At 37.4% G+C, this 20,930-nt stretch overlaps 1 protein-coding gene across 3 annotated transcripts in view; it reads right to left on the reverse strand.

Moving 5' to 3' along the window:
* vwa8 (von Willebrand factor A domain containing 8) overlaps positions 1–20,930 on the reverse strand; it is a 142,617-nt gene that overhangs the window by 65,142 nt on the left and 56,545 nt on the right. For all 3 annotated transcript variants that reach the window (XM_077215719.1, XM_077215720.1, XM_077215721.1), the window contains 14 exons: positions 20,587–20,658; positions 18,641–18,717; positions 15,910–15,985; positions 11,645–11,780; positions 11,434–11,553; positions 11,089–11,294; positions 7,606–7,757; positions 5,480–5,588; positions 5,254–5,392; positions 4,941–5,128; positions 2,071–2,193; positions 1,860–1,924; positions 312–437; positions 45–154 (listed from right to left, as the gene is read on the reverse strand). In XM_077215719.1, the coding sequence (XP_077071834.1) occupies positions 45–154; positions 312–437; positions 1,860–1,924; positions 2,071–2,193; positions 4,941–5,128; positions 5,254–5,392; positions 5,480–5,588; positions 7,606–7,757; positions 11,089–11,294; positions 11,434–11,553; positions 11,645–11,780; positions 15,910–15,985; positions 18,641–18,717; positions 20,587–20,658 (1,699 nt within the window). The remainder of the gene's footprint in view (positions 1–44; positions 155–311; positions 438–1,859; positions 1,925–2,070; positions 2,194–4,940; positions 5,129–5,253; positions 5,393–5,479; positions 5,589–7,605; positions 7,758–11,088; positions 11,295–11,433; positions 11,554–11,644; positions 11,781–15,909; positions 15,986–18,640; positions 18,718–20,586; positions 20,659–20,930) is intronic.

The following is a 20,930-nucleotide window of genomic DNA, read 5'->3' on the forward strand; positions in this document are numbered from 1 at the left end:
TTGTGATTGGGCGTTCTGGCTAACAAGCAATAAGAGTTGTTCACCTGAGCTGGTGCCAAAGCCAGTGTTAACAGCGTCTTCACTGATGGCGTGCAGCTGGCACACTCCCGTGTCCTCTGCGCCCATGTGCATGGGCTTTGTCAACAGGAACTTCCTGCACATGATGGGAGCACATTTAGCTGAAAGTTTAGTTGTAGAAAATGTACTTTTATAACCTCTAGAAGGAGAACACCCTTTTCAAAGTCTGAGCAAGTAAAATGTGAAGAAATTTTTGCGATTTCATTGAAGTGCAGAATGAATTTCATTGCCACCTGTCAGTCTTGCTCTCAACAAGAAGCCAGCGGTCTTCAGCCACCAGGAACACAGCCTTGAGATTGATTGGGAGGGAGATGGTGTGAACCTGACCTTCCAGCACATCAACAACATCCAGCTGATTCCTGTCCAAGTAGAGCAGAGTGTAAATCAGTAGACCATGCCTGGGCAGGCCACCAGAGCTCTGTTTCAAAACCTAGAGAGCTGCTAGCAGTCTACAGCCTACGCTGTAAAAATGATCATAACTGTAATGGTAAAATACTGTACAGATGCAATGGTATAAAAACCCCTTTTAATTGGTTAAAATTAAGTTTTTTTACTATATATGGTGAAAAACTAACACTAAAAATTGTTTTAAAAATCTAATGGGACATTTCATATAATTTTAAAGTAAAATACTGTTACATTTTTTTATTACATTGGCATTCCGTGTGTCACTTCACATTTGATGTTTTTTATTGAAATAACATCTTCTTTCTTATCAGTTATGTACATTAGGGTCTTATGAATTTAATATTTTAGTGTCCTATGTTACCATGATGGTGTTTTGTATTTGTGTGCATGACACTGTCTGACACTTTTATATATTAGCAGCAAGTACCTACGCTTATAGAAAAACTATGTGTTATGAGCTTTGATTATACATATGACTCTCTCTGTACCAACTATGTTTTTGGTGGTTTTTAATGTATAATGTAAACAGATTTTAGTACTTTAGTAGGTTGGTATATTAACATTATATCAGTAAATTTAAATTTAAGACCCATGGCATAGGCGACCTTGGTGGTTCGCAAAAAAACCCACGAGAGGCAGGCCCGGTTCTACAGGGGTGCCAAGCACCCTCAAACTAAAACAAGAGCACCCTTCAGCTGAAACTGTAATAATATCATATTGGTGAAACTGATTTAACATATACTCCAGTGTGTATTTGTGTTTGCACTCCGGAGAGTGTCAAAGGGTTTCTATTTACAATGTGTTTTTGCAGCGTTTACCAATTAAAACCAATCACAGACATGTTTGTTGATCTCTTGAATGGAATGACCAATCAGTGGTGTTTAAAATCAAGATCCACCCAATGCTCAAAGCGCAAGAATCCTCTCATTATAACACACAAAGTGTAGACATGGTATAAATAAGAGATTCATTGTGCAGTGTAGAGAGACTTTGAGCACTCTATATAAGCAACGACATAAAAATGGCGCTTCTCACATGAAGCACATAGCAACATTCTAACGAGTGCCACAAAACTGACAGCACAAAAGTGCTGCTAGATTCTTCATTTTTTTTCTCAGAATTCTCTATTTTTCACACTTCATCGGACATCTTAGATATATTTATGTTGAAGAGCATTCTGGGATTGATTTCTCCACAACAGAAATATGCGGTGCTGTCTTACAATTCGGCCCAAAATAAGGGTGAATAATCATACTGCTCTAATAAATCAGTTGTTTAGCTTTGTAAAATGCTGCCTACATAGACAGCTTACTAGGTTTCAGAATAAAGCGTGAGGGGCTTGTCACACATAAGATTGAGGGAGAATAGCCTACCCATTTTCTTTGTAGAAGAGAAGCCAGTTCTTGTGGGAAAACTCCTTGCACATTTTGTATCCTGGCTAATGACAACAATACAAAAGTTGAAAATAATTTTAAGATAATGTTAGGGGTGATTTTACACTACCTGACGTGACACTAGCTGCAACACTAATAAAAGGTATTAGGCCCCCTATGGAGGACCACTGCTATAGACATAGATTTCCACCTGACTCTCTTTGTTGCTCCACCAGTTTGAAGTCTTGCGTTGTGGTTCCTCCTGCTTGTCCTGAGACAGGACCAGTCTCCTCACAGCACCAGTTATAAGGTCCACATGCAGAACTGTGTTGCCCTACAAAAAGGAGACAAGATTGTTCACAAATGTATTTCATTTTAAAAAACGAGGTCATATTTCATTTTTTTCCCTAAGGTACACTGATAACGGTAGGTTAATGTCAAGGTTTTATGGACCAAAACAGTTATAATTTAGTTTTACGCAACGATTTTCCAGCCTCTATTCGACCCTGGCCTTTTTACAGCTGTCCCTTTAAGAAATGTAAATGTCCTTTCAATAATATTCAACAATATTATTTATCTGCCTGTATTGACACCATTATATGAACTGAACTGAGCTGGACGATGACATCACTGTTTTCTCCAGAGCAGCTGTATAGATAAATTAATTAAATTAATAACTATTTTACAACAAAAATGAATCATCACTTAACTTACAATAAGCTGGACTATGACACTATTTCCCTGTACAGCTGAACCTATTTTTTTTTTTGCATTATTTTCCTGTTATCACTGTAAAGCTGCTTTGAAACAATCTGTATAGTAAAAAGTGCAATAAAATAAAGGTGACATGACTTTTTTTTTACATACAACATGAACAAGGCCAGAAATGTACTTTATGCAAGTATTGTGCCAGCCTCCTGTTACAATGCTTCTTATCTTCAGTTTCACCTTCACAGGAAAGGTTGGAGGCCATAAATTCCTCCTCACCACTGAATCTGCAGCATAATGGCTTCCTTACGCCTTGGCTTTCATATACCGCATGCTGTCTGTGATATTAATAGAAGCCTTGCATCACTTCTGGACAGATGGTGGGTTTGGCTGAGATGGGCCGTTATGGTCACGGGCCGCATCGTTCCATTCAGCCTTCGTGTTTTCTCCACTAGGAGAGCAATGACCCCTGCATGGCCTCCTGTGATGTCTGGACATCTGTATTTTTAGATTTTTATACACAAGTAATCATGTTCTCCACATCCCTTTTTTTCCACAGTTAACAGGTTTCCACCAGACTCGACTCTAATACAAACCAGCAGCACTCCGAATGTAAATTCCAATTTGATCTCTTTCTGTTTATTTTTTTGGTTTGGTACCTTAACATGCAAGTGAAGTAATGAGAAGGGTTATTGAATACATCAAGATACACTACATGACCAAAACTGTGATCTCAGAAAACACTACAGCCATATGTGCTTGTTAAACATTTAACTTTAAAACCACAGGCATTAATAGGGAGTTACAACAGTTTCCACTCTTCTGGAAAGTCTTTATACAAGACTGAATGGATGTTTAATCTGTTAATAATAGAGTGCTGCAGTGATGACGTATTTATGCAGGCCATAACGGAAGTCAGCATCACCCTGGTTCCCTCGACAAAAAAACAACAGGATTCTTCCATTGACTTTTGGATTATTGCAGAAAATAAAGCTCTTTGGCCAACCAATGTTTATGATTCTTAAATGTTTTGTTTACAAATGAACACAATTTGTATGAATTCTGAAGCCTAAATGCAATCGCCAGAAGTGAAAAGCTAAAGGTAGGCTATAAATGAACTACACCACAATCACATGACTTTAACTTCACCACCACTATACTCTTGAGTATAAACACAATGAGGCTTTAAAAGCAGACTAGAGAGTAGATTTAGATTAACCTGTTTAGCCAGAAGAAGTTAAATGTCTCTGGTTGTTAGTAATCGCCTTTTTAAGACATGTTAAAAAAAGAGCTTGTGTAAATCATAGACCTTATTTTAGGCATTTAACACAAACCCATTAAAAAAAAAACCTTGACTTCAGGACAATGGAACGAGAAATCACCAATGTCAACTTGTTTCTGGGTTTTAGGACTCATTCCTGCAGAACTCTGTGTGAGTAGTTAAAATAGCCAAACTTGAGAATGAAAAGGGGGTGTCCACAAACTTTTGGACACATTGGCTTGAACAGATAACTATGGTGGTACATAGAGTTCATCCATGTCAGGGTTCTGTCACTTCGCTCTGGTTTATTCTTAGTTTGGTGTCACTCCTAGTGTCTTGTTGTTGTAAGTGTGCGGTTCCAAGTTTGCTCTTTCGTTCGCGGGATACGCTGTATGTGCAGAGCATGGTGTTCGGCTCAAAGGTGCTTGGCTAAAGGTGCTTGGCTAAAGGTGTAAAGGTTCTTGAGCATCACGAAAGCACATTTGATCTTCAGTTTACCATATTTCATCAACTCAATGTACAGTACGTGTGCGGTTTACTTTTACAATGTCCTTATGAAAGTTCAAAGTTTTGGTTACATAAATCTCTCAGGTTCCATTAAAATTAACTCAAGTCTTTTGGAAAGACATGAGGGAGAGTAAATTATTTTGTTTTTTTTTGGGCTGAACTGTCCCTTTAAGTTTGTTTTTTGGTAAAGTAAACTATGATTAACATTATAAGTGGATTTATAGACGGAAAATATCCTACAAAAACAGTAGTTTAAATTTTAACTAGGGATAAACAAAGCCTAAATATAGTGACAATAACATCCAGCTAAGTAATATGCAGTCTTCAGCGTACCTCGATACGCTGTGTAACTTATTTAAAATTCTGAATGGTATTACTGCTCTAACATCACATCTCATCATCTACGGTGAATCTATTAGCTCTTAACCCGGCCTCGGCCTCGTTTTGATCTGTGGCCATTTACTATTTCCATCAACTATTATTAGACATGGGTTTGGTGGAAAGGATGCATCTATTGATGATCTTCTTTTTTCATGTGTAGAAGGGCGAGTTACAGGTCACACACACACACACACACACGCACACACACACACACACACACACACCTGCTCTTCATGGAGAACCAACTGGTCCTGCAGCGGGTTGCCCAGTGCCGCCACAGAGACAAAGGGCTGCCACACTCCACTGATGGTTCGGGGGAAGATGTCGTAGAGCTCAACGCACTGGATGGAGTCTCCTCTCTCCTTCATAGCATACAGCGATACAGGGTTACATGTTGCCACGTAAATGGAATCTATGAGGTAAAAAAATATTCACTTTCAAAATAAAAGTCACAGTTTATAATGCCATTTTAATTAGGTCAAAGGTTTGGCTCCATGAGACTAACTTTGATATCATTGTGCTTTAGTCATGGCCTACCATTAGCAGTGGTGACGTCACAGATGATGTTGACCTCGTTCATGGGGATTTGCCAGTGAGCCTGTTCCTCAGTAAAGCTCATAGATCTGGTCTCATGCCTTTCAGATGGATAACTCTGAACCCGCAGAAACACTGGGCCCTGAGGAAATCCACAGATTAGTTTCAAAGTGTAATTTGCTAATAAAAAACTTTGAAATATTGAAAATAAATGAAAGGTTTATGATACCTTAATGTCTATCCGGTGGGACTCTGTTGGACACAGCAGCTTTCGTCGTGTATTACCGTCCCGATTGATGGCCCAGTAACCCGCCATCTTACAGTCTGGCAATGGTAACCTAAGAAAAGGGCAATTAGTAATGTTTATGACTAAAAATTCTAAGTTATTAAATTGACATCTTACATTATGACAACATGTAGGTCATAAAAACACCTAAAACTGTTCTTTCATTGGGTTAAGCAAAACTGACTGGCACACCTATATTTTTTAAACGATTTATGAAAGTAATCAGTGTTTTGTTCCAGTGACTGACTTGTGTTCTTTTGTCTTAATTCACTGAAGAATCCTGAAAATAAACATCACGGGTTCCACAAAAAACGTCCATTAACACCAAGTGCAAATAGCCCGCTATGTTAAAGCTAACTCCACCCACCATTATCTGATTGAGCCAGAAAAAATTACAAAAAGAAATCTTGCTGACAACAGAATCAGTGGCATGGAGAGTAAAGATGGTGCGGTTACCTTTTGACGGAACCAACCAGTTCAAATCTCTTTTACCGAATGCATTCTCCTCCCTTCTCCCATCACATATCAGCTCAGATTAGCATTTATTTTTAATAAAAAAGTAAATATAATTTTTTTTTTGGAAATTAAGCACAAGCAATGTCCCAATAAAGCCGCATCCATTTATGATTTTAATCAATATAATCATACACTGAATGTGTTATTGCATATGGTTTTGCATACACTGAGATGCAAATATATTTTCATTAAATATAAATAGCATCTAAAGACTTTTTACACACAGAAAATACTCCTTTTGTGCAAAAAACAGAGCTATTTTATCTTATTAAATTTAACGCTAAGTGCAAAGAAAAAACTTTTTGTTCATATTTATTTACACAGTGTAAAAACTACTTTCTATTGCTATTTGCGCTTAGCCGCTGCTTAATAATAAATGCTACTTGAGCAGCAAATCAGCATATTATAATGATTTCTGAAGGATCATGTGACACTGAAGACTGGAGTAATGATGCTGAAAATTCAGCTTTGCCATCAAAGAAAAAAAAAACATTTTAAAATGCATAATATTTCACAACATTACTGTACTTTTAATCAAATAAATGCACTCTTTGTGAGCATGAGACCTCTTTCAAAAACTTAGAAGTATGATTTAAACGGAAATATTTGTTTCTTCACCGTGTCATTTTCCAGTATTTTGTATAAAACATAATACATTGAGTAGACCAGATGGCAAAACACTCAAAAGCAAGTGAAATAAAGACAAATATGAGACGGAAGAAACAAATAATTTCCTTTATTAAAAGTGTATAATATACAGCACTGAGTAAATTAAATTACCTGTATGGAATGAGACATTATTTGTTTGTCTATATTATGTCAAACTCTTAATAATTAGATAAAAGGCAAAATCCAAACAGTGGAGGGCAGACAGCGATGGGACAAAATCATGTTTTTAATTGCTCCCTTTTCCAAGTGTCTTCCAAACAACCACATTATGATACACAACTGTCATGCACTCCAGATTTCCCACTTCAAGTGCTCTGTTCTTCATAGAGAACTTCCCATTGGAATTTGCCCATAAATCTTCTAAAAGCACTAACCAGACCCTGACAATAAAGTTCTGTTTTAGTTATTTCAGAGTCTGAGAAAGTATTTTTTTTATTTTCACTTTTAAATATGTTAATTCATATTGTTTTGTCTATTGCACCTTCAATGAAATAAGCAGCTTATAAGTTAAATGCATCCGTTAAAGGTGAAGTTTGTAATATTTGTGACACTAGAAACAAAATTGCTGTTCATTTGAGCAACCCAGTTGGCTAAACCAATGGTGTGAATTTGGCATGTTTGTCAGAACAATGCAGATGCAAACTTTATTTGAAACCAATCATTCATGCATCATTTTGTTTAGCGTCACTGCTTTTGAAGAAAAAATTGCACACTTTACCTTTAAACGCATTTGTTCAAGTGCATTGTTTGAGGACCATGCAGAGCAGATCCTTTCTACAGGTAGTCATATTAGTCCAGGACAGTGTGGCTGTTAGAGAACTCAATATTTGTCAATAAAACTGTATTCACGGACAGTAAAGGGGCAATAGGAGCTGAGCTCTTACTCCTTGGCCAGGTGTACGCTGGTGGGTTTGGCTCCGATAGGAATGCCGTGCTTGTGCAGAGCTGTGATCAGCACCTCACGCGTGTCCTTGTTATAGGAGTCAAAGTCAAACACATTCCTCACCACGTTGGCCAATCCCTCATCCGGAAATTTCTGGAAAAAGAGGAGAAGAAGGTAAGCCACGAGACAAAAGCTTTTAGTTTTATTGCATTTTAAGAGCACTTTGATTTTACGTTATCAATCATCGCAGATTAAAAACATTCATACTGGAGAGGTTGATAAAATATGTAAATAGTTTCCCTTTCGGCTGATAAGTGTGCATTTAAATTGAACTGGCCACAGCACACAGGATGTTTGATTGGAATGAGGAATTTACTTAACTCCAATTAAAAAGAAATTCAACGTTGTCTCATGGGAGAGGAATTTCTTTTGTCGAAAACAAGTTTAGAAATAAGAAAAAACACGAATAATAAGACTATTTACCATATAAGGCTTCCAATAACATTTTTGATATGTCAAGGCCACTAATTTATCAACATGATCAAAGGTTTGCTGAAAAACCTTTTGTACACAATCTACAATTGACATTTAATACTTTTTTTAGTAAGTAAAATAACTTCTAGTTTAATTGTGCCCAGGTTGTGATCCGTGTCTTTGTTGCTGTGAAATCTTTACTGATTGATATGCATTTACTATATTTACATGCATTTTATTTAAGTATTTAGTTCTGCTGTTATAAATATATCATTGATTTACATTACAAGCAATACTTTTTAATAAATATAAATATCACCAACTGCACCAAATTGCTTACTTTTGCCTAGTTTTTGACTCTGAGGTGTTTTTTTCCCTCTGAGTATGAGCTCAATATTATCTGATATCATACACAGATTTATCAAATACTCAACAAAAATACATATGCAATCTTTTTTTTAGACTTTCTTTTTATGTTTTGTCCAAAGTTTAAATTAAAATTTCCAATTAAAACAAACACACAAAACAACTTCAGACCATTATTCATGTCAGACCTTTTAGGGTTCATTTTTGACTAATAATTTTCACAACTTTCTCTAAGTTCAACATGGTCTAAAATAAGATCATATTAATCCTTAAGATCATATAAATATGATTGGTGATCATATCACCAATTAACAGCCATTAAAAACAGGTTTTTACTTTAGCAATAAAAAACAAAATATAAATAACCTTGTTTTCAGATTTATTGTTTAAAAATGAATGCTAACATCAAACTTGATACAAAAAGTACTGATGATACTTGAAGGTGCATTTCCACCAGTGTTCATAAAATTAAATAATACTTTTTACTAATATTATTAAGTGTTTTGTAACTAACCGTTGTGTGTTTGATCATGTTTTATGGGTAATTCATACTCAAATGTTACACATTATTATTATAAGCTACTCAGCAATATGAATTTCTTTTTAATTTAATGCCATTTTAAATCTTTGTTCAATTCAAATTTGATTTGTTTGCTTCCTCACTTCACATATAGGAAGTGAATTGGGATTCTAAATAATTTCAATTCAATTAATTATGTTTCACAACCTGCTCTAGATTGTACCTCTGCTCACTATGGACATATTTACACAACTAACTTTAGGATTCGCTTTTGGACACATTGGCTTGAACAGATAACTATGGTGGTACATAGAGTTCATCCATGTCAGGGTTCTGTCACTTCGCTTAGAAATTCATAAGCAGACAATTTATATTTGTGTACAAAGCTGATTTCAAGCATGGCAGTCTTTAAAACAAATGGTTTATAAGATCACATCAAGAAAAAAAAGATCTGTCAAGTTTAACTGCTAGTGTAGACTTCTGATGGCTCTAGCGGCAGACTAATCTGACAACTGACTCCTCATCCAACGTGACAGATGAATTCCATCCATCTATCCGCACCCCTGTCACTTCTGAGAGCTGAGGCTAGAGTAGGAGGAGGCTGGTACGCTGTGTGTGTGTGTGTGTGTGTGTGTGTGAGAGCAGAGTTAAAGCCCAGAGACAGGTGGCCCAGAAAGGCAGTGTGGCCTCTATGTGTCAGATCAGTCTGTGAGTGGGCCGAGTGAAGAGACAAGGCCTTTCCTCCCTCACTCTGTCTCGTCCGGCACCTTTCATCTCAGACATAGGGTAACTCACCCTCATCTATTAAACATCACCCAGTTCATCACCAGCACAAAGTCTGAATTCTTAAAATGGGGAACATCCCACAATCAAGATGTTTGATGGGTTGTGTGGATTTGGCCAGACGTTTGACCTGCGACAAAGTCTGGTCCACTCTGCAGCTTATTCTGGACATGATCCATCCCTTTAGATGAGAAGATACCGTCTGATTGTTATGCAAAACAACCAACCACAGGTTTTTTTTTTTAAACGCCTGAAATACACTACTGTTCAAAAGTTTGGGGTCAGTTAGTTGTTTTTTTTGAAAGAATTAAAACTTTTATTAGCAAAAATGCATTAAATTGACCAAAATCGACAGTAAAGACACTTATAATGTTACAGAAAGTTACAAGAATCTTGAAGAAAAAAAAAAGATCACCGTTACCACAAAAATATTAAGTAGAGCTGCACGGTATATTGAAATATCGCAAATGTACACATCGCAATAGGCATATCACAACGGTTTGCAATAACTGAATGATTTTAATACTTTATTGAGATGATATGATCTAAGTTTTAGATCCACGCAGATAGCAGATAAGAGACTGGATACATACAATGTTAAAAAGCAAAATAAGCAGCAGAAAGAAATACACAGAAAAACGCTGTTATAACACCAGCTCTCGGACAGTGCAAGATCCCGAATTCAGTTCCCTTCCGAAACTTATTTGGCCAAATACACACACAATTATGTCAAAATGCCAGTCTTGGCTATTAACCATGTAGTCAGTTTTGTTGTAAGTGAAGGTAAAGAGTTGAGGAAGAAAATGCATGTGTAACATTATATTAGAGCTGTGCAGCTCTTAAAGTGACAGTAGCCTAATAAACATGTTGATGTCTATCACTAATGTTAATCAAACAACAAAGAGAAAATCACTCACTGCTCTTGATGGAATCACTTTTGTAGCTTTTTTTTTTTTTTTTAGAAAGTAATGAATGCTGAAAATACAGCTTTGCCATCACAGGAAAAATATACATTTTAAAGTACATCAAAATAGAAAACCGATATTTTAAACTGTAATAATATATTTCACAAAATTACTGTATTTTTGATCACATAAATGCAGCCTTTTTGAGCATAAGATACTTATTTCAAAACCATATTCCAAAAATCTTACCGACCCCAAACTTTTGAACAGTAGTGTAATTGATATTAAAATAATAAAAGGAGTGGAAATACAATTTGAAATAATAGCATCACTCTGTCGATTATTTGCTTCCATTTTGTGTTAAATGCATCAGACGGTCTGTGAACTATAAATGTGACAGACGGACTATAAACGTGAGCCGTCTGAGGCCAGTTACCTGTAGGTGTTTTACGATGTTGACCACCTCTCGTGTAGAGTAGGGGTAGGTGATTGTTCCCTGGTCAGCCATGGCCCGGAGCTCTCCGAATGCAGCCACCAGTTTCTGGAGAACAGCATCAGGAACGCCAGGCCCGTACTGCTTCAGCATGGCAAACTCCGCCTGAGGCTTGGGGTTGTCCACTGCATGGCAGCTAAATATGTCCCCTGAAAGAGTGATTCATCATATTGAAACAAATATAAAGCCCTCACTTGATATTTGTTTGTAATTGTCATGATGATATGATGATCAAGACATACTGTGATCAAATAATATATAATGGAACTGTCAATATATAAGCCTTACCAAGAGCTCCAAAAAAGTCATTTCCCAAAAACGGAAAGCCTGGTCGGTTTGCTAAAACAATCATGCGGAAGTCTGGGTGCATGGGAATGGCATTAGGCCTTCCTGCTGCTTCCAACGGGTCTGTGGAAATCAAAGAACAATTCCAGTTTTAAAGACTACCAGTGACGGGTCAATGATGTGGAACATGTTTGATCCTCTCAGTCCATTTCACCTGACACTATTCTTCTTCCATCTGCCAGGATCATCTCTCCACTTTCCACCAAAGTCTTCAGGATACAGGTGACATTTGTGGGAGCTTTATCAGCTTCATCTATTACCAGGATGTGTCCCATCTTCACAGCTTTAACCTTGAAAACAGCAGTTTTATTTCATTATATATTTATTCCGTCAAGACTACTTATAATGTTAAGCAATGTCTCTTGCGCCAAAAACAAGTGTAATATAGTTTAAAAAAAACATTTTCCATCCTCAGGCTACAATACCAAAGTTTGAGCTAAGTACATTTAAAAAAATGAATTAATACTTTTATTCAACAAGGATGCCCTAAATTGATAAAAAAAAGTGATCATGGAGACATTTCTAATGTAAAAAAATGATCAGAAAATTTCTTTCTATACATCAGAAAATACTGAAAAAAATGTATCGCTGTTTTTACAAAAACATTGGTAATAATCAGAATTGTTTCTTGAGCATCAAATCAGCATATTAGAATGATTTCTGAAGGATCATGTGACACTTAAGACTCGAATAACGATGCTGAAAATTTAGCTTTGTCGTCACTCGTCACAGGAATAAATTACATTTCAAAACAAATTCAAATAAAAAACTGCTATTTTAGATTGTAATCAGATTTTGCAGCATTACTGATTATTGTATTTTTGATAAAATAAATACAGCCTTTGTGAGCGGCCCTGTTTATCCCTGATATTAAGATGAGTTTGGTTTACACCTGCCCTGTTTACACCTGGTGTTTAAATCTCTTTTGTCCACTTTCTCCCACTTCTTTCCTGATTTCTTTGAGGAGAGGGTCTAAGGGCGAGTAAATGAATGGCCTTTTTCTGATCTTTCGATCTAATGGACAAAAATAAGCTCACACAATTTACACATGAATGCGAAAAACAAACAGAGAACAGTAGCTTTCATTTCTGCTCTGACAGCCGCGAAACGACGCCGCCGAACACGTCTTCTTGTTCGTCTCATTCCTAGAATTCTTGAATGGCAAGATAGCATTGTGCTTGGTCCTTTTTCATCAACTCAAACTTGGGTCTCCAGCCAATGTTTAAATCCCGTCTGGCCAGCGCGCCATAATTTTTACGCATTAAATCAGAGCGTCTACGGTTCACTATGAAAGCAATCCGGTCGAACGTGAACAGCAGTGTATCTTTAAGACTTTTATAATCTTTGTATTTAATTAGGCAACAATTCACTTAACTTCTAAGATGCTCCAGAAAAATTTAGATCAACTGAATGGAACAGGTTGTGACTGGCTGAATTGAAATAATTTTTTTAATTATGAGGAAAGATTCCATACTGAATAGGCACTAACATACAGATGTCACAAATGAGCAAAACAGCTTGGGTCCGGTCCATGTACCTTCGAATAATTTGCTTTCTTGTTTTTGTCTTCAAAACGGGAAAACTAAGAAACCATTCATTTATCACATATTCGTCCCTTCTCATGAACATAAACTAATCTCATGTTGTTTTATTATTTTTTTCATTTTTTTTTTGGAAACAAATGGAAACCAAAATGGAAAAACAGCTTGAATTTTCACTCTCTACATGGGTGGGAAATGAAACAACCCTTTTAACCAAACATAAAACTGCGCCACCATACGTTATTCCTAATAATAGTCATCCACTGCTACAGTTGTTCGGATTCTTAAAGCATTTATTGCAACTACATTTCATCTCTTTCTCTACAAACAACCAAAATAATATATTGACACAAACCATACCGGGGCAGATAGGCAGGACTTTCTTCTGTATAGACATAGGTTCACTAATATGGCTAACTACACGTGCCAGAGAAATACACTATTATATATATATTAATAGGTAGAAATACACTACAATATATTTCCATTTTGAAGGCAAAAACATGAAAAATTACCCGATGGTACACGGACCAGCTTGGTTTCCATGCTTGCCTTTGACTGACCATATTTGAACTGTAAATCCTCTTTATTCCAAAACAGCAAAGAGGACCAGAGTTAATAGGGAGCTGAAGATTACAGCCGTGTTTTCATCATCTCTGATATGAACAGCTGACATTAGCGCCTCTTTTTTACAACCCAGAGCTGAAAGGTGGTTTGCGGAGAACGAGGGGTGTTTTCTTGATGCTTTTATCTGTTGGACCGGCACAATGAGAGACCATTTGGAAGCATCGATATCAGATGAGGCGTCAGAAGGGGCTTCAAAGCCTAAAGACTATTTATACCCTGAGAGCTGCCGCTGGGTGCTAATTGAGGGGCCAAACTCCGAGACACAGCCTGCTTTTCATCTCCATCCACCTTGTTTCGAGCAGAGACATCATTAAAAGCCTTATGTAGAGAACACCCGCGACCCAGCTTCACAAACAATGTGTCTAAATGGCACACCACGCTAACAAAACAACAGGCTGTCTTCAGAAACGACCAGCGTGGAGGATTATAACACACTGTCCTCGAGGTCATTCATTAATTTTCAATGCTTTTTCCCTCATCTGTGCCGGGGAGACCTCCGGGTTTGAGATGGCAACGTGTTTGTCCTCGCTGTAGCAGTGGTCTGGACCATCTGCTGATAGATGTATAAATATCACTATGAACCAATGAGGTGATGAATCACATACGCAAATACTTATAGAGCTCACTGTAGGTGTGTATACAAATAAAAAAGAAAAGTATGGGCTCTGTAACAAAGCCTTGCTGTCCACTGCCTACATAGGAAAGTGTCTGAGGCAGCATCATAAGTCAAATGAAACGGCATGGGTCATACAAATAAAGCCGCTTGTGTGAAGCATAAAAGACACTGAATTGATTCCAATAGAGTTCTGTGTTAAGCCCAATTCATACTTCTGCGTCGAGCTTACGCCGTAGCTACGCCGTAGGCTGTGCGTAGCGCGCGTACCCTTCGGCGTACCCTGACGTGCACCTGTCCAAAAATGTAACAACGCGTCAATTCTACGCGGACGCAAGCGCTGTGATTGGTCTGCTCAAACCGCTCCCTCGGGTTTCACATGCTCCCTCTGCGTTCGCAACGCGGACAACGACGCAGAATTATAAATTAAAACCAATGCGTAGTCTACGGCGTAGAGGCTCTGGCGTATGTCCAACGCAGAAGTACAAATCAGCCTTTAAGGTGCGATCACATTAGCAAAAGTTTGCAGACAAATAGGGTCCATATCTATTGTCAATAGTGTAGCGATGTATATGCACAATTCTCACAGAAGTCACTGTCAAACCAAGCAGCTTTCTGTTGTTCAACATGGCAAATTGAAGTAAGCAACTTGAAAGTGAGCTAAATCTGCATAGAGAACTTTATGCCATTATGCAAAACTCACAATCAAGTATATTCCAATTGGAATGACTGGATTTCGAACAGTAAAATTTCACAGAGCAACAGTAAGTGTGATTCCACTCTACTGTGTTGCTAAGCTAACGACATGATCCTCTTTACTTAAGTAGTTGTTAATAAGTCCAATATATGTTGCAGTGCATTCTGGGATTGCCTTCTCAAAGCAGGATACTTTGGCCAAAAGTCCTGTTAGAACCGGGATTTTCAATTCAGGGTCAAAGACTGTTTACAGTAACACAAAGACGGTTCACTCGTATTAGTATGAATGGGAGAAACTGCAACCTTCAATATGGCGGAGAAAATCCCACTTCTGAATAAAAGAGCCGATCACCAAATGTTAAAGTCTTTGTATAACTACAACTGCTGTTAGATGCTTTGGTTCTTACAGAAATCGAAACTCACGAATTGCGCATTGGTTGGACCAACCTGAAAAATACACTTTTTAAATCGCTGAGCGAACAGACTTTCCTTTGTAGGAAAAGAAACTTTGTTGGGTCCTGGTCACTAAAAGTCAGAAGAAAAGAATTGAGAGAAAAATAGAAAAACAATTCTGCTTAATGCATTTTAAGGGCGGTCAAAGTTCAAGTATATAAAAAATAAAGTAAAAATTTTAACAGATAATACATTTTAACAATTTGCCTTAGTACAATGGCAACATAAAAGCCAATTATTTCTTCTATTTTTTTGTCTTTATATAACATCATACTTAATATTTCACATACTATACACCGGGAATTCAGCTTCAACCCTAATTAAAGGCACCAGGTCCAGCTAATCATATTTGAGATACCTTGGAATCAAACAAATCTACAAAAATACCAGTTATAGAAGAACTTCTCAATGTCGAGAGTAAACCTGTGTCTGTGTAGGCAGCTCACTAGGTATTGAAACAGAGCCATGATGTCAGTTGTGAATACTGACCAATGGAGAGTCTTCATAGACGATGACTCCATCTCTCACAGAGGGCTGCAGAGTTAAAGTCTGGACTGTGGTGTCTCTGTTGAGCATAAAAACAGAGCTTGAGACTGTGTTTGTGATGAAAAATTAAGCATACACTCTAAATGGTCACTCTGTTCGCAGTTAAATCATAGCTAATTTCTCAAGAGGATGAGATGATTTGTGGATTCATATTTATGGGTCCTACATAAGTATAAAGTAAACTGACCTACTTTCAGTGTGATGGACAGAGCGTTCGAGTTCTTGTGCAGGTTTGAAATGTGACGCATATCTCTATAGGATTAGAGGAAGGGAGAATCCCTGAAGTGATTACTTTAGACTAATTTAAGATTTCCATAATTGCTAACCAGGCCATAATATATGAGAGTTTGACTTTGGTTTAACTTTCAAGATGATATCAACCTCTGCACCTAATAAATGGGTTTGACACAGTGACATCTTATTCATCATTCCCACATTTTTGATCCAATGAGCTGTATTTATCAAAATCTAGTAAACAGTAATATTGTGAAATAGTACAATTAAAATATGAATATATAAGGGGTTGGAGAATGAAACTGAAACACCTGGTTTTAGGCCACAATAATGTATTAGTATGGTGTAGGGCCTCCTTTTGGGGCCAATACAGCATCAATTCATCTTGGGAATGACAGATTGAAGTCCTTCACAGTGGCCAGAGGGATTTCGACCCGTTCCTCTTCCAGAACAGTGGTCGGGCCATATGTGATGCTAGTGGAGGAAAACGTTTCCAGACTCGCTACTCCAAAATATCCCAAACTGTCTCAAAAATATTTAGATCTGGTGACGGTGCAGGCCATGGGAGATGTTCAACTTCACTTTCATGTTCTTCAAAACATTCTGTCACATGCTGTGTGTATTGGTGCTTTATCATGCTGATACATGGCAACCCCTTCAGGGTAAAATGTTTGAAACATTACGTGCACATTATCCTCCAGAATGGTTTAATAGTCCCATCAAGCACAGAAGGGAACGCCATGATATCGCAGCCCAAACCATCACTGATCACCCTGTGCTTCAGTCCAGGTGTTAAGCCGCTCTGGATCTTCTCCACACCGTAACACACGGATGTGAGAAAGACAGTGAAGTTGGACTCATCAGAGAACAATAGAACAACGTGTTTCTGTCCACAGCCCAAGATCTGCACTGTTGGCAGCATTGAAACCGACATTTGGCATTGGAACGAGTGGCCAAAGGTTTGGCTATAGCAGCCCGACCTTGAATATTGACTCTGTGGAGCTCCAGATGAACATGAGAGTCGAGGTGCACATTTAATTCTGCAGTGAGTTGGACAGCTGTGGTTTTATGTTTTTTCGGATACGGGTTCGTACCTGGACATCTCTTTCAGTCAGCTTCCTCTTGAGTCGACAGTTACTCCTGTTGGATGTGGGTCGTCCTGTACGGAGGTATGTCGACATTACTCTGAATGTATGTCGACTTTTGAACTCCCATTATGTTGTGTGGATTGCAATATTTTATGTTCACCTGTGCTATTGCTCTGCTCATTCAATCTTCACACTCTGCTCTTAGTGATGGAATATAAAAAATTATAAAGTTTGTATATAGTCGTGAAACCTCCAACACTATATTGGCCAGTGTTTCAGTCACTGATAAACCCCTGTATGTCCCAAAGTGCATCCTGGTGCCATCAACTCCGCAGGTAAACTGCCATGCATGTGATAAGAACACGGGAGTTATCAGACCAGGTAACCTTCTTCTACAGCTCCGAGGTCCAGTTCAGACGCCTATGTACCCTTTTAGGCGCTTACGACGGTGGACAGAGGTCATCATAGGGACTCTATCCTATCCTATGGTCTATGGCTACGCTGCACCACATGCAGCAGATTGTAATTCACTGTGTGTTGTGACGCATTCCTCCAATAATCTAAAATCTTCCATAATTAAAATTTAGTGTGACACAATAGACCTTCTATTGGCTTGGACCAGACGGGATAGCTATTGTTGCCCTCATGCATTGATGAGCCTTTGGTGCCCAACACCCTGTCGCCGGTTTGTGGTTTATTGACCGACTCTGACCAAAGTCGGTAAATTCTCACCAATGCAAACCGAGAGCAATATACAAGTCTTGCCATTTCAGAGATACTCTGACCCAGTTGCCTTGCCATAACAATGTGACCCTTGTCAAAGTCTTTCAGATCTTGTCGAGGAATTTTTGAAAGACATACTTTTGTGTTTCAAAGGCAAAAGTACAACTTAAAAGGAGCAGTTCACATTTTACAATACTATCAATTAAAGTTCCCTCTGCCCTGTCGACAGGTGTCCTAATTTATCAGGATGTAAATAGCTCAATCAAGCCTTAGAGAGAAATAAAATCTTTTTATTTCAGGTACTCAGTCAGTCTGTAAAAGGAAGTTTCACCTTCTAACACACATTAAAAAAAAATCATATGATGCATCTGTCCAGATGTTTATCTGTCTGATAAATAAAGGTGTCCTCTTTCCTCCGTTTCATTCATATACAGAGAGGCTACATTACTCAGTTCTTCACTAATGAAGAAAAGCTCCATGTAATGTCATTGAGTGGATGTGGGTCATTCCCGGTGTGGCCTCATAACCAGGTTCTAATTGAGTCTAGCGGAGAGCAGTTTCTGATAATAGGTGTTCCTCTCTGAGAAGGCTTTATTTGAGAAGAACTCAAGGGACTTCTTTTATTTTACCTGTGAAGCTGAAGATATTCTCTCGGTCTGTTCATGAGATGCAAGAATCGATCAACAATCTTGTTTTTCCCAACACCCTGCGAAACAGAGTAAGAACATGTTAAAGGAACAGATCACCTGTACATGAAAATAAATGTGTCATTCATTATCTAACCATCCTCATGTCTTTCTAACCCTCTATTCGTTTCTTCCATCTCCCAAGCAGATTTTAGGCAGAATATCGGAGCTTGTGGAAGTGGATGGTGGTTTATACTGCCAAGTTCTAAAAAAGCAGCATTAAATACTATAAAAGTAGTCCATATTACTCATGCATAATATTCCAAGTGTTTTGAAGCCAGTTAGTTAATTGACCATTACTGGGGCTCTTAAATTTAATAATATAATAATAAAAAAGGGACCTTACCAGGTTTTACTAAATTTGCATGTATATAGCTCAAGTTATGTTACCAATAGTGACACAGCAATAACGTTATCCTTAACTGTATGAATTGCTATGCAAATTTATTCAATGAAAAACAGAAGCTAAGACAATCTGCACACAAAATTAAAATTATATTAGGTCAAGCAATAGGTCAGCAAAGATGACAGTTTTTTTTTTTTTCATCTAAAGTATAGAGCAAATCAGTGTTTTATTATATCAGTTCAGGCATAACTACGTTGGCAAACAAACAAAAAATTAGATGCAGTTGAGAGTTTAAAGATTTGGGTCAGCAACCCTCTACAATGCAAGTAAATCACTCTTATATGTGACCAAACTTCACGCTAGGCACCAAAAAAGTGTCTTTAATTAGTCATTGGCTAGTAAATTGCACAATTTCACTTGCTGGTGATTGAGTGAGACAAAAAAAGTTTAGCACAGATATAATTTCTTTGCCTGCTGAGCTGTATTGTTATACTGTGTTTATTTGTGCAACTGCTTGTAGTTTAATTATTTGTACTTATTTTATTATAGACTGTTTACTTCTCTTTAATAATGTTTGAAATGTATTACTAGCCAATGACAACTTGAGCTTCAGTGTCTCGAGCTTCAGGGTTGGTCAGTAATATTATATATATATATATATATATATATATATATATATATACATACATTTATATTATTATTATTATTATTATTTTACACTTATATTTTAATTCAGCAATGATGCATTCAATTGATCAAAAAATACAGTAAAACATTTGTAATGTTACAAAAGATTTCTATTCAATTAAAATCTGTTCTTTCCAACTTTAAATTTATCAGTCGTGAAAAAAAATATGAATCATGTTTACACAGAAATATTAAGCAGCAAAAACTGTTTTTAACATTGATAATAATAAATGTTTCTTGAGCAGCAAATCAGCATATCAGAGTAATTTCTGAAGGATCGTGTGACACTGAAGACTGGAGTAATGATGATGAAAATTCAACTTTGATCACAAATGACATTTTAAAATATATTCAAATAGATAACAATTCAATTTTGAATTGTAATACTACTTTACAATATTACCGTTTTACTCAATTTTATGATCATGCAGCCTTAGTGAGGATAAGAGACTTATTTCAAAAACATAAAAAAAATGAATGGTAGTGTATTAAACAGGAAAGCATGTATTCACAGGTCTATTTCATTTTGTGCGTCTAGCACATATATTTATGAGTTCTGTGTGTCAATCAATCTACTTGTCTAAACTCTGAAGTGACAGCAGTCTGGACGCCCACTCTTTTTCCACACCCTCAGGTCTCTAGTAGAGACAGTGAGCGAGTGGCTGGGCGCCGTAGGGCACACCGAGTCCTAGTTCACTCTGTAGCTGGTGGGCAGATGCTTTACAAACGCAGCTGTGCTTCATGGCATGACGCCACCGCTCTGGGATAGTGTACTGTACATCTGCTATGCTCTCAGTATTAGAGTGGACAGACACCTTTGCAGACTGTCATCCTAAAGATGGGAATCCTCAGTTACCTGGTTCCCCACAAGAAGAAGGTGTTCCCCCAACAGGAAGTCCTTCAGCATGTCCTGCATGACCATCATGTGCTGTGAACAAACACACAAAACAGATTTTAGAATGAGAACAGTACTAAATACAGTGGGGTCCAAGGCTTTAAATGACAAAAATTCCAGATTTTCATGGTGGTCTGAGACAACAAATCTGGGATTTTTTTGTCATTTAAAGCTGAAAACAAACAAAGTTGAAAAACAAGATATTGAAACGGACAATCAAGGCAAAAATATAACTTTATGTGAAATAATGGTTTAAGTATTACCAACTTAGCAAAAATACAGGTTGCATAACACTTACAATTGAA

This window comes from Siphateles boraxobius, unplaced genomic scaffold, assembly GCF_051911475.1.
Source record: "Siphateles boraxobius isolate OS27281-9 unplaced genomic scaffold, OSU_SipBor_1 7, whole genome shotgun sequence".
Lineage (NCBI taxonomy): Eukaryota > Metazoa > Chordata > Actinopteri > Cypriniformes > Leuciscidae > Siphateles > Siphateles boraxobius.